The sequence below is a fragment of the Bison bison genome, unplaced genomic scaffold, assembly GCF_000754665.1.
Source record: "Bison bison bison isolate TAMUID 2011002044 unplaced genomic scaffold, Bison_UMD1.0 scf7180017864313, whole genome shotgun sequence".
Taxonomy (NCBI): domain Eukaryota; kingdom Metazoa; phylum Chordata; class Mammalia; order Artiodactyla; family Bovidae; genus Bison; species Bison bison.
Window position 1 is genome coordinate 887,698 of NW_011494885.1, and position 13,509 is coordinate 901,206.

At 50.8% G+C, this 13,509-nt stretch overlaps 1 protein-coding gene across 2 annotated transcripts in view; it reads right to left on the reverse strand.

Annotated features, from left to right (window-relative positions):
• The window catches only part of XRCC1 (X-ray repair complementing defective repair in Chinese hamster cells 1), a 19,078-nt gene extending 7,935 nt beyond the window's left edge, over positions 1-11,143 (reverse strand). The window contains exons 1-3 of one of the 2 annotated variants that reach the window (XM_010852547.1): positions 10,960-11,143; positions 9,932-10,024; positions 4,235-4,345 (exon numbers count right to left, since the gene is read on the reverse strand). In XM_010852547.1, the coding sequence (XP_010850849.1) occupies positions 4,235-4,345; positions 9,932-10,024; positions 10,960-11,010 (255 nt within the window). In that variant the 5' untranslated portion in view covers positions 11,011-11,143. The remainder of the gene's footprint in view (positions 1-4,234; positions 4,346-9,931; positions 10,025-10,959) is intronic. The other variant, XM_010852546.1, reaches the window with a different exon arrangement.
• Between the last annotated feature and the right edge of the window lie 2,366 nt (positions 11,144-13,509).

A 13,509-nucleotide genomic window follows, 5' to 3' on the forward strand; every position in this document is an offset into this window, starting at 1 on the left:
TGGTGGCTGCTCCCAGCAGTTGCTTCTGTGTTCTACCTGTGTCTTCTGGCCTCTTTAGTTCAATACTTAGTTACTAATTCTTTATATTAATTCTCTCTGTTAAACTAACTGGTGTGATTTCTGCCTCCTGGTGGGACCCTGACTGATACAGTGGGTGGCACTCATGTTGGTGTCTGCCTTGTTACTGACTTCAGGTGACACAGAGCCTGATTGAATCAAAGGGTTCTACACGGCAGGAATACTTTGGCCACCTGATAGAAACAGCCAACTCGGTGGAAAAGACCTTGATGCTGGGAAAGACTGAGGGCAAGTGGAGAAGTGGGTGACAGAGGATGAGGTGGTTGGATGGCATCACCAACTCAATGGACAAGAGTTTGAGCAATCTCTGGGAGACAGTGAAGAACAGGGAAGCCTGGAGTGCCGCAGTCCATAGGGTTGAAAAGAGTCAGAAGGGATTTAGTGACTGAACAACAACGTGATGTGAACAGGGAGAACAGGGAGTTCAAAGCATGAGCTCCAACTCAGGAAGAAAGGCATCTTTAATTGCCCCAAAGATGGTTGATTTTATGTAAAATTTTAAACAAGGAGGCCATTAGACTGGGTGACTCTAAAGCCTTAGGTAGCTTCAGTAAATCAATCAAAATTTAAGCAAGAGTCGATGAACTCAAATATAAGAAAATGTAATCAACTAATCATGAACAGCCAAGTCCCTTGATTTTCCCAAGTAAGGCAATCGTTTAAGTTCCAGGGAGGTGGGGTGGACTGGGACATTGGGACCGACACGCGTATCCTCCTGATACCCTGTCGGGCAGAGATGGCTGATGAGATCCTTCTGTACAGCGCAGGGCGCTGCACTCAGGGCTCTGTGCTGACCTCAATGGGGAGGAAATCCAGGAGGGAGGGGATATGTGTGCACGTGCAGCTGATTCACTTTGCTGCACAGTGGAGACTAACACAACATTGGAAAGGAACTGTAGCCCAATAAAAATGATTAATTTAAAAAGTTCACGCTCAAGCCAATTACATAATTGCTCTGCTCTGCTTTCCTGTTTTCGCTCTAAAAACCTTGTCCTAGCCCACCCACAAAGCACCTCTAATAATTTTTTAGTTTTGGCTACCTAGTTTTTGATTCAAGTTGTCGGCTTAAATAAACTCTTTAAAACATAACGTGCCATCAATTTGCCTTTTCGCAGCTTATAAAACCTTTATTTTATTATTGTTATTTTTCATCACACTGCACAGCCTGTGGGATTTTAGTTCCCGAACCAGAGATGGATTGAATCTGGGCCCCTGGCAATGACAGTGGCATCGTAAACACTGGGCCACCACGTGTGCATGCTAACTAAGTCACTTCACTCATGTCCGACTCTTCGTGATCCTATGGACCGTAGCCTTCCAGGCTCCTCTGCCCATGGGACTCTCCAGGCAAGAATACTGGAGTGGGTTGCCATGCCCTCCTATCCTAACCACTGGACCACCAGGGAATCCCCTAGAACCTTTAGAATAAGAATGTGTGTTCAAGGAAAACCTCACTGGTTGGAATGTACCTTGCATGATGGAAAAAGTACTTGATAAAATTCAACACACATATTCATTTAAAAGACTGGCAGGACCTCACTGGTGGTCCAGTGGCTAAGACTCTGCACTTCCAATGCAAGGAGCCTGGGTTTGATCCCTGGTCAAGGAACTAGATCCTGCATGCCACATATGACCACAACTAAGACCTGGCCCAGCGACATAAATAAAGACTGGCAACATCAAGTATAAATAAGGGTGTGGAGCCCATATACTGCTGAAGGGAATGTAAAACGGAATAAACCACTCCGGAAAACTATCCATTTCTAATAAGGCTGCAGAAGGAAATGGCAACCCACCCCAGTATCCTTGCCTGGAGAATCCCATGGACAGAGGAACCTAGCAGGCTACAGTCCACGGGGTTGCAAGAGTCAGACACGACTTTAGTGACTAAACCACCACAATACTAGAAGCTGTAGTCTGGGCTTCCCTGGTGGCTCAGATGGTAAAGCGTCTGTCTGCAGTGCAGGAGACCTGGCTTTGATCCTTGGGTCGAGAAGATCCCCTGGAGAAGGAAATGGCAGCCCACTCCAGTATTCTTGCCTAGAAAATCCCATGGACTGCGGAGCCTGGTAGGCTACCGTCCATGGGGTCGCAAAGAGTCGGACATGACTGAGCGACTTCACTTTCACTTTTCCAATAAGGTTAAAACAGAGATCTACCTGAAGACACTGCAATTCAACTCTTTTAAGTATTTACCCCAAAGAGATCTCTATCCAGAGGCTTGTACAAGAAGGTTCACAGCAGTTGTGTTCATAATAATCAAAAAGTGGCGGGGAGTTCCCTGGCGGTCTAGCGTTGAGGGGACTTTGCACTTTCACTCCTTTGCACTTTGCACTCCTGGGGTCTGCGTTCAATCCCTGCCTGGAGAACTAAGATCCTGAAAGCCGCGAGGTGCGGACAAAAATAGCCACCAAAAAGTGGCCACAGTCCAGAGGCCCGTCAACAAGAGAATGGAGGAACACGTTGAGATCTCCGCTTCCAGTGAAACTTCTCAGCAATAAGGTGGAACAGGCCGCTAACCTACACACAATATGTTAGACCCTCAAAAACCAGTATAGAGCAAAAGAAGCCAGCCACACACACAGAAATACCTGAAGACCGCATACTGTAACGCCACTTATATGTAATTCTAGGAAAGGCAAAACTAGTCTGCAGTGACAGAAAAGAGGTGTGGCGGCCTGAGCTGAGGGTGGGAGAAGTGACCCAAGTGACACGAGGGAGCTTGCAGGTAGGCCGGTGATGCTCTGTGTCATTTTTCTTTTCTTTTTTTTGGGGCACACTCCAAAGTATGTGGGGCCTTAGTTCCCCAACCAGGGATCGAACCCAGGACTTCTGCAATGGAAGGCAGAGTCTGAACTGCTGGAACACCAGGGAAGTCCAGTGTTTTATGTCTCGATCTGGGGGATGGTTACCCAGGTATGTACATCTGTCAGAACGATGACCTGTGCGTTTTATTATACGCAAAATATACTTCAATTAAAAACAATTTCTCACTGCAAGGAAAAAACCATTTCTTGTAGAAAACAGATTCATTCACTTAAAATTATAAACTCTCTTTTTCACAATATGTTTGCTGCTGCTAAGTGGCTTCAGTCGTGGCCGACTCTGTGCGACCCCATAGACGGCAGCCCACCAGGCTCCCCCGTCCCTGGGATTCTCCAGGCAAGAATACTGGAGTGGGTTGCCATTTCCCTCTCCAATGCATGAAAATGAAAAGTGAAAGGGAAGTCGCTCAGTCGTGTCCGACTCTTAGCGACCCCATGGACTGCAGCCCACCAGGCTTCTGCATCCACGGGATTTTCCAGGCAAGAGTACTGGAGTGGGGTGCCATTGCCTTCTCCCACAATATGTTTATTTTTCCCCAAAACATTTGGCTGACTCACCAGCTGGCTCATTATGATCTCCCCAGTCCTGCTTGCATTAATTTAACTCATTTAAAAAAAAGGGATTGGGTCAACATTTAAAATATTCGTAATACAGCAAGAGACTCATACACTTTTGTCACGAATCAAGTAGCTCACAGAGGCGCCCCAAGCAATTTGGAATGTCAATTTGCCGGGACATCTTGGAGAAGTTCTGAGACCAGATAAAAGCAGTTTTGCTCTCAAGCAGGGAAAGGGAAAGTGTTAGTTGCTCGGTCCTGTCCGACTCTCTGCGACCCTATGGACTGTAACCTGCCAGGCTCCTCTGTCCATAGGATTCTCCAGGCAGGAACACTGGAGTGGGTTGCCATTCCCTTCTCCAGTGGATCTTCCTGATCCAGGGATTGAACCTGGGTCTCCTGCATTGCAGGCAGATTCTTTACCACTCAGCCCCCTGGGAAGCCCAAGAATATTGGAGTGGGTTGCCATGCCCTCCTCCAGGGTATCTTCTCGACCCAGAGATTGAACCTGGGCCTCCTGCATTGCAGGCAGATTCTTTACCAGCTGAGCCACTAAGATGCCTGAGTCGTAAAACACAGAGGTGCCTTTGGTTCTTTCTGCAACTGTGATGCCGTTTTGGCGCACAGCTTATCACCTGGGTTGGCTCTTTATCTCTTTGAGCCCTGGGCTCCTCTGAAGGGCTGAGGTGGCCCAGGGGCTAGGAAACCCTGGGGTGGCAACGGGGGCATCTGGGGCAGGGATCAGTGGGGGGCACACCTCAAGGCCCAGCTCACCTCATAGTCCTGCTCCCCGGCACCTCCGGCCGAGCTGCCCACCAGCACCTCCACGAAGGCCGAGCCGTCATTCCCGATGTCCACGCTGTGGATCTGTTCCTCCTTCTCCAACTGCAGGGGAGGCAAGGCCCGGGTCAGCGCCGCTCTGCCCTGCGCCCCGCCTGGCTTCCCTGTGGGACCTCAGAAGATGGACGACCCCCATCCGGGCCACCCTGTCTCGTTGCCAAGTCAACTCAGTGACAGAGGGAGCAAGGCTGCAGGCTGCCACCGTGTCCCCGTACACAGCACAGGATGTGGAGTCAGAGTTGGAAAACAGACGCTGACCGATTGTCTACAACCCGGCACCCACGTTGCCGGCTCCACCAGACTCTGCCTGGCCGGCTTCTGACCCGGCACCACGGAGCTCTCCTTGGCGGTGCTATGCAGACAAAGGGCACACCAGTTGCCCCTGCCAGCAATCACACAGGATCCCATGGATGCTCCGAGGGTAGGGGCCTGGTCTGGTTTGGCTCACCACGGACTCTGGGTTTGAGTCCCATCTCTGCCACTCCCTAGCTATAGGGCCTTGTCAGCTCAGCTCTTGGAGCCTCAGTTTCCTCATCTGTAAAGTGGGGATGATCACCCTATGTAGGATTATGCACATAAATACCACATTCACAGGGCATGGCATACAGCAGGCACCCTGTAGCTACCAGTCAGGAAGTGTTATTAGTCACTGCTCAATGATTATTTGTTAAAAAAAGGAAAGAACTGAATTTCCCTGGTGGCTCGGGGGATAAGAGTCCGCTTGCCAGTGTAGGGGTTTGACCCCTGGCTCGGGAAGATTCCACATGCCACAGAGCAACTAAGCCCATGAGCCAAAACTACTGAGCCTGTGCTCTAGAGCCCATGAGGTGCAACTGCTGACCCATGTGCCGTAACTACTGAAGCCTGTGTCCCGTGCTCCGAAACAAGAGAAGCCGCTGCAATGAGAAGCCCACTCACTGCAACTAGAGAGTAGCCCCTGCTGGATGCAACTAGAGGAAGGCCACGCTAAAGCAGTGAAGACCCGGCGCGGCCAAAAACAAGAACTGACTGTAGGAGGTCTTCCCCCAAAGTCTCTGACAGTCCCATCTGACGTAAACGCATAGAAAGTCATGTGGGCGTGGAGGCAGCTACAGGGGCTGAAGCAATCTCCTACTTTCTATCCTGGGGCTTTTAATATTATTATTTATTTATTTGGCTAACTTGGGTCTCAGTTGCGACACTGGGGATCTTCATTGTAGGATCCTTTGTTTGGATGACCGAGTTTAGTTACTCCAAGGCACATGGGATCTTAGATCCCGGACTAGGGATCACACCTGTAGCCCCTGTATTGCAAGGATTCCTAACCACTGGACCACCTGGAAAGTTTGTGGGGTTGTTTGATTTGGCTCACAGAATTAGAAGTGACTGTGATCCCCCAAAAGTTCCTAGTCCACCGCCCCACACAGCCAGGAACATGTGATGGCCCAATTTGCAATGTCACCTCCCAGCTGGGAGGTGGCCTGGAGACTCGGCTGGCACCCTGCTACAGACAGGAACGTCCCTACATCGGAGGAAGGAGCCTGGGCTTGTGAGGAGGCCAGCCCGAGTTCAAATCCAGCCCTGCCACTGCCAAGCTGTGCAGTTCTGGGTGACATAAAACCTCTCTGAGCTGCAGTTTCCTCATGAGTGAAGGGGGGGCTCCCCACTTCTGAAAGGAGTTGACGGGACACGGAATGCTAACCATCGCAACGCACAGCCACTGTGGCCGCACCTAAGTGTAAACAGTGGCAGCCCTGTAGTGCCTGTAAGACCGCCGACACCTCTGGGAGCCAGGACCTATCTTTATCTCCACTTCATAGGCGAGCCACTGAGACAGGAAGCAGCTGTGTAACTTACCAGATGTCATGAGGCTGGGCTAAAGCCAGTGACAGCTGGGCTGCCTTCCTTCTAGACATTCTGGGGGAGAATCGTTCCCTCATCTTGTCTGAGCTTCTAGAGCCCCCTGTCCTCCTTGGTGGTGGCCCCTTCCTCCAGCTCCAGAGCCAGCAGTGGCATCGCTCCAGCCTCTGCTTCCATCCCCACAGCTCCTCTCTGGTTCTCCTGTCTCCCTCCTTCCCGGATAAGGACCCTTGTGATGACACTGCTTCCCCCCAATTCATCCAGGCCCATCCCCCCTCCTTGAGATCCTTACAGGGACTTCTCTGGTGGTGCAGTGGCTAACACTCTGCCCTCCCAATGCAGAGGGTCTGGGTTTGAACCCTGGTCGGGGAACCACATCCCACAAGCTGCAGCTAAGAGGTCACAGGCTCCAGCTAAAGGACTGCGCACACCACAACGAAGACGGAAGATCCCGCATGCCCCAGCTAAGACCCAATGCAGCCAAATAAGTATTTTTTAAATATGCTCACGAAGTCTCTTTCTCCATGTAAAGGACACATGCATAGGTTCTGGGGATTAGGATGCAGACAACTTTGTGTGTGTGCACACTCAGCTGGCCAGTCATGTCCAGCTCTTTGCCACCCCAGGGACTGTAGCCCACTGGGCTCCTCTGTCCATGCAACGTCCCTGGCAAGAATACTGGAGTGGGTTGCTCTTTCCTTCTCCAGGGGATCTTCCCAACCCAGGGATTGAACCTGTGTTTCCTGCATCAGCAGGCAGATTCTTTACCACTGAATCACCAGCGAAGACTGTGACACCTTTAGGGGGCTGTTATTCTGTCTACCACGCTGAGCAAAGCTCTTCCTGGACGGGGCATCACTGAATCCTCAAGACCACACTGGGAGGAAGGGTCAGTTAACTCCCCCAGCCTTACGGATGGGGAAACCGAGATGCAGACAGGAAAATCAATGCCTCACGTGTCACAGGTAATGACCAGCAGAGAAATTCAGACCAACTGCCAGACTACACGCCAACAGTGCTTTCCAACTCCACAGTCTCAATCCTTGTGGTAAAACCTCAACCTCTTGGAACTTGCTTGGTGGTCCAGGGGCTGAGACTCCCGCCCTCCCAACACAGGGGACCCAAGTTCCATCCCTGGTCAGGAACTACATCCCACATCCCACAACTAAAGGATACTGCACGCCACCAGTAAGACCCAACTCAGCCAAATAAGTAAATAATATATATATTTTTAAAGTCAAAAAACTCCTTGCCACTGCCTCCTCTCCCACTGGAGACATTCCTCACTCCTCCTGACTGTAATATCCTCCCCAGCGCTCGTCATCGGACATACGTTTGACTTACTGATCTGTCAGTCTTCCCTTGCAAATATAAAATCTCCACAGGTCAGATGTTTGTCTTGGGATGTCTGCGGCACTATGTGCCTACAACAGCGCTGGGCCTGCAGAAGGCGCTGCGATGAATGAAGCCACAAATGAATCCATCCACCCTCAAGTCTCCAGGGCCTGTCTCTGCGCTGACAACTCCTACAGCTCTGTCTCCAGCTCCAGGCCCAATCCCTAACTGTCCCTTGGATACTGTTCCTTGTGTGTCCCAAAGCCACGGCAAAGCTGGCATCCAACCAGCGGATGACCTTCTCAGGCTGCCCCCCGGCTCTACGTCCTGCCATGTCCCCGTCGGTCTCCCAGGCCAGAGAAGCCTGAGCCTCGTCTGGCTCCTCTGGCTCTCTCACTCCCCACTTCCTGTCTCTTGCTCCCACTGCAACAGTGGTACAGAATTAAACGAGATGTTCCTGATCATAAAAGAGCCCAGCAAGATCATCCAGTAATACACACGTGAATCCCCCGCTTTACACAAACACCTGCGTGGTGACACAGCACTTCTGAAAACATTATGTCACCACATTTTCACGGTAACCCTGGGCTCCCATCACATTATCTTCCATGGACGGATGAGAAAACAGCTTCTGAGAAATGAAACCATTTGCCTGAGGTCACAGGGAGAGTAAGAGGGAGAGATGGGGACTTGAATTCCACCTGAGATTAACTTGTCAGCCACCTGCATCTCTCTCTCAGTTGAAAATACCGGCTCTAGGCAAATTGTATAACCTCTCTGGGCCTAGCTTCTTCATCATACAAGGGGATAATAATACATTGGAGGTGATGGGATTTTTCTAAGGATTCAATGAACTAACCCATATGAGGCATTTAGAATGGTAACTGCCAGGGTTTTTTTTTCTGGGGTGGGGGGCATTTTCCCAAGTTGGGCATTGAACCTGGGCCTCGTGGCATGGAGTGGAATCCTAAGCACTGGCCCACCAGGGTATTCCCAAACAGTAGTAACTCTGAATAAACCATTAGCTCTCATAAATCTGACTATACTACCTTAGGGAACTATGAAATATTAAAAGTCCAAAAATAACTCACAAAATCTTGTGACTTTGAGTATAATTCCTGGGAGGAGAATTCTTAGCTTCTCTCTAATTTGTAAAAAGGTTTATGAACCAAAACATTTGCAGAGCCACAGGGTAAGACAGACGATAATATATTTAACACAATCTGGTAGGCCTTGTCCCCAGCATCACTCCCCAAACACCCTTACATTGGAGGGATGAATGCGGCCAAAATCAAGAAGTGGAGGACTTCCCTGGTGGTCCAGTGGTTAATAATACATGCCTCCAACGGGGCAGGGGGCTGGGGGCAGGTTCAATACGCAGCTGAGGAACTAAGGCTCCAAAGTGTCATGTGGTGTGGCCAAAAATTAAAAAAAGAAAAAGACAGTGACTTCCCAGGAGGTTCAGTAGATACGACTCCATGCTCCCAATGCAGGGCGCCCAGGTTCCCAACCCTGGCCAGGTTTTTCCCAACCCTAGATCCCACATGCCTTAACTAAGACCCAACGCAGCCAAATATGAATAAATATAAAAGAGAAAAGAAGTCAACATATGGACACATAGAAGCAAGAAAAAGGTGTCTAGAGCACCCACACTGGGTTCAGCTCTCAGCACCGCCATGTATGAGGGGTGATAACAGCTCCAACACCATCTGACACCCTGCAGAGCCAGATCACGCAGGGCAACCCCCAGGCAGCCCCTGGGAACACGCTAGCTCGCTTCTCCCACCAGTTCCTTATACCTGATGGGAAGAGCCTGTTGGGAAGTCTGTCACCATCCTGGGTCAAGCTCCCCTTTTCCCTTTGCTCCCTCCAACTTCACCAAGCTTGTACCAAAGCACTCTGCATTCCACAATGGTCACTAAGACTGGCCACTTCACTTTGGCCCTTCCCAGGCCTCAGTTTCCCCATCTTTAAAATGCGGTTGATTGCCTTAGATGATATGAGACACCTTCCAGTCCTAAGCTCAGGGCCTTGAGAAGGCAGAATGCGTGGCAATGGTTTACTCTCTTCCAACTGAGGATGATAAGGCTCTGAAAAGAGCAGCAACCTGCCTGGACCACACACGGATTCATTCCTGGCCTAGTCCTTGCATCACCCATCTCCTCTGCTAAGGGCACAGGGACACTGCTCATTGTCAGGTGAGGTGGTGGGGACCAAAGAGACAGTGCCTCAGCTCACTGCCAGTTAACTCCAGAGTAGAGTCCGGACCCTGGACCTCAGCTTTCTATTAAGGAGATGGAGGGAGGGAGACTTCTCTGGGGGTCCAGTAGTTAAGACTCTGAGCTTCCAGGGCAGGGGGCTCCAGTTTCGTTCCTGGTCAGAGAACTAAGATCCCACACGCCACCCAGCAGAGAGGGGGGAAAAAAAAAGATGGTAGGGGGCAGCTGGCAGAATCACCTGGAGCACCACAGAGATGGTCTTCTCACCCGCCTTGGCTGCCCGCCATTTACGGTAAGTGTCTGCCTTGAGAAGGTTTTCTGCACAGTAGGTCTGGAGAGAAGAGTAGAAAAGGGAATGTTAGGGTTCCCCAGCTCTCAGATTAGTCTGAGAGTTCTCTCAAGCCCTCTGATATCACCGAGGTTTCAGTTTCTTTATTAATCCCCCCACACTCTGGGGTTTCAGGAAGAATGGATACATGTATATGTATGTGTGAGTCCCTTTGCTGTTCACCTGAAACTTACAACATTGTTACCTGGCTGTACCCCAATACAAAACCTTCTAGTGTTAAAATAATAAATCCCCCCACACTCTACCTCGAGTCCCCTCCAACATTCTCCCCTAGAAATTCACCTCTGCTCCTTCCCAGGAAGCAAAACACCCTCCTTTTCTCTCAGCAAATTCCTCTATCCACATCTCTCCAGAATTCCCTATGGCCTCCCAGAAATTCTCCCATGACCCTCCTAGAATTCCACAAAGTCCCCTTTGTGAATGGAAAACCAAAATGAAGTCCGTATTGCTAAAAGTGTTCTCTAAAATTGACCGGGGGGCCACTGAGGAATTCTGACCAAGCAGGTCGCAGCTACAGTGGAATCTGACCTTTTAACCACTTATTGTATTCACACAGGCATCCAGAATATGTGCCAGAATCTCAACGTACGTATCAGACCCTTACCCTCTGGTAACTCAGGACTGCTTCTTCTTTAAAGCCAAATATTTCTTTCCGTGTATCACAGTCAATTAGAATTCTCTCCACACGGCTTTAACAACCTGCTGACCTCTGTCCTCACAAGCCCCTGATTCCCTCTGCCAACCCTCCGTTTACCGGAACCTGTCTCCCAAACTGCGATTCTTAAGGACCCCAATAAAGCTCTTTCTTAGCACCCCGCATACGGAATATTTTTCAACACCTTTGAGACTCCAAAAGTTCTAGAGCCCGCTGACGAATTCCTTTACTTCTTCCACCCTCCCCCACGCCAGTCCCTCACCGAGTCCTGGCTACTGCAGGACACCACATGGCGGAGGCGGATCTCCGGCATGTCAACGTCGTGTGGGCTTCGCCTGACCCAAGAGATGTACGAAGGTCTGAGTTTGGGGGGCTCACAGGGGGTGCGCCCCGGGCGGCCTTTACTGCGCAAGCGCAGGAAGCTCGGGCCTTTCAAACCGCGGCGCGCCGGCGGTTACGTCACTAGTGCGCATGCCTAGTTCATCTCTCCGGAGAGCAGCGAGAGGCGCCGAGTTCCCTAGCAACGCGCTTTTCCCGCCTCTCTCTGGCCAACCGCTCTCTCGCCCCTCCTCCCGGTCACTTCCTAGCAACCGGCTTGGCCCGCAGGATTGGTCCCCAGCAGAAATTCGCCATCCTCAGCGCCCCAACTGAAGCCTGAAAAACAAGAGGCCGGCAATCTTGAGTGGATTTTTTCAGGAAGCCGGGAGCCTACCGCAACAGGATCCCCTCCATGACTGGCTGGCTGGCTACCCTCCCCACGCCCAACACACACAGACACACACGGACACACACACACACACACACACACACACGAGAAAATCTCTGATCCCTGAAGGTCAGGCCTGAGGCAGAGACAGTGTGTGCTGCTGCTACTGCTGCTAAGTCGCTTCAGTCGTGTCCGACTCTGTGCGACCCCATAGACATCAGCCCACCAGGCTCTGCCGTCCCTGGGACAGTGTGTAAAGGGCCTCAATAAAACACAAAGTATGTGCTCGAACCAGACACACACCCAGCCTTGACTGCTTCCAACCATGCGTCACTTTTCCAGTGTGAACTTGGGCATCTGACCACTACCATCCCCATGCCCTGAACAAGCACCCCTCTGTTCAGTCTCTGAGAGACCCAAGTGCGTCGTGGGGTGGCGTCAGAAATGGAGAGAGACCAAACACAGAAAAGGGAGTATGAGCTATGCATGCCCCCTCAAAACAAGCCTGGACTTGCTGGGCACTCACAGGAAGAGCCTCACCCACACTGGGCACCTCTTGGGGACAGAGAGAAGGGGGAGGGTACCTGAGTCCTAGCAGCTGCTCTACCCTACAGGAAAAAAAATGACCTGATTCTGATCTTGGGCTTCACGTTAGAAAAAAAGGGGGTTAGGGCTGGGGCAGTGGGACCTGAGGGAAGAGAGGGTTGGAAGCCCAGATGTCTGGGGCTGCATGGAGGAGGGGGGTGGGCACAAGATGCCACTGCTCCTTTTGGATTCTGGTTCCCTCTCCCCCACTCAGAGCTGCAGAGACCTACCCCCAGGGCTTACATCATCATTTCTTAGCCTAGGGGTAAGGGAGGTCCAGACCGCCCCATCTCAGCTTCCTATAAGAACAGCTGGGGACCTCAGGCCTTCAGGGTCACTATCCATCCATCATGAAGCCTTCCATGAAACCTGAGACCTTCCTGGTGGCCTCCGCTCTGCTCTGCACCCTCCTGGGTCTGGGTAAGTGACTAGGGCTCTGGACTCCTGGGACCCTTAATACAAGGAGTATGAAAGAACATTCTGCCAGGTCCTCAAGGGAAAAGGGAAAGAGGAGGTGTCTTGGGAGTTGAAATTCATGGAGAAGGCAGAGTGTAAAGGAGAGAAAGCCTAGGTCCCCAAGGGAGGAAGAGCTAAAAAACATGTGGGTTTAAATCTCTGAGAAAAGAGGGGTTTGGATGGGCTCTGGTCCCTTTATCCCAGGCAGTGTCTCAAAATAAGACACCTGAATTCTAGAAAATCACATGAGAGTATGATTAGTATTTTTAATTATATGAAAAAAAATGAGGTGAGGTCAAGACATTTCCTTTCTCCCAGGACTCTAAGCAGTTCAGGTCCCCGGTGTCCTCTTCCTTAGCTGTAGGAGTTCAGGCAGCTCCACTTTCCCCAGGACCCAGATGCCTTGTGTCTGGGCCCCCAGTTGCCTCCTCTCTCAGCACCAAGGAGTCCAGGCCCTTATCCTCTTAGTCCTCGATCTTTCTTCTTGACCTGGGATGCAGATCTCCTCTCAGGTACCCCTGCCTGAGTGCTCACTGCCCACCAGACTAAGACAGCCTGGTCCCCACAAGGAAGGTGATCCCACTTCCGAGAACCAGCTGCACCTGAAGTTTCACAAAAGTCCATGAAGGACTTCCACAGGGGTTCAGTGCACAATCTCCCTGCCAAAGCGGGGGACATGGGTGCAATCCCTGGTCCAGGAAGCTTCCACGTGCACTGGGGCAATTAAGACCCTTCACCACAACTACTGAGCTCATGCTTTAGAGCCTGTGCTCTGCAACAGGAGAAACCAGCACAAATGAGAAACCCCAAAACCGCAAGTAGGAAGTAGCATCTACTCACTACAGCTAGAGAAAAACCAATAGGAAGCAGGCACCCAGCAGAGCCAACAATAGAAAAAAGAAAATTAATAATATAAAAAATATTTTTAAAGTCCATGGTATTTTCAGCAGGATCCCTCAAGGTTTATTATGGGGTCTAGCATTGAAAGTTCCCAGCCTTGTAATTAGATAAACTTGCTCCCTGATTGGAGTTGCTTTCTGTCCTGCTGCAGAAAGCAGCTTTGCT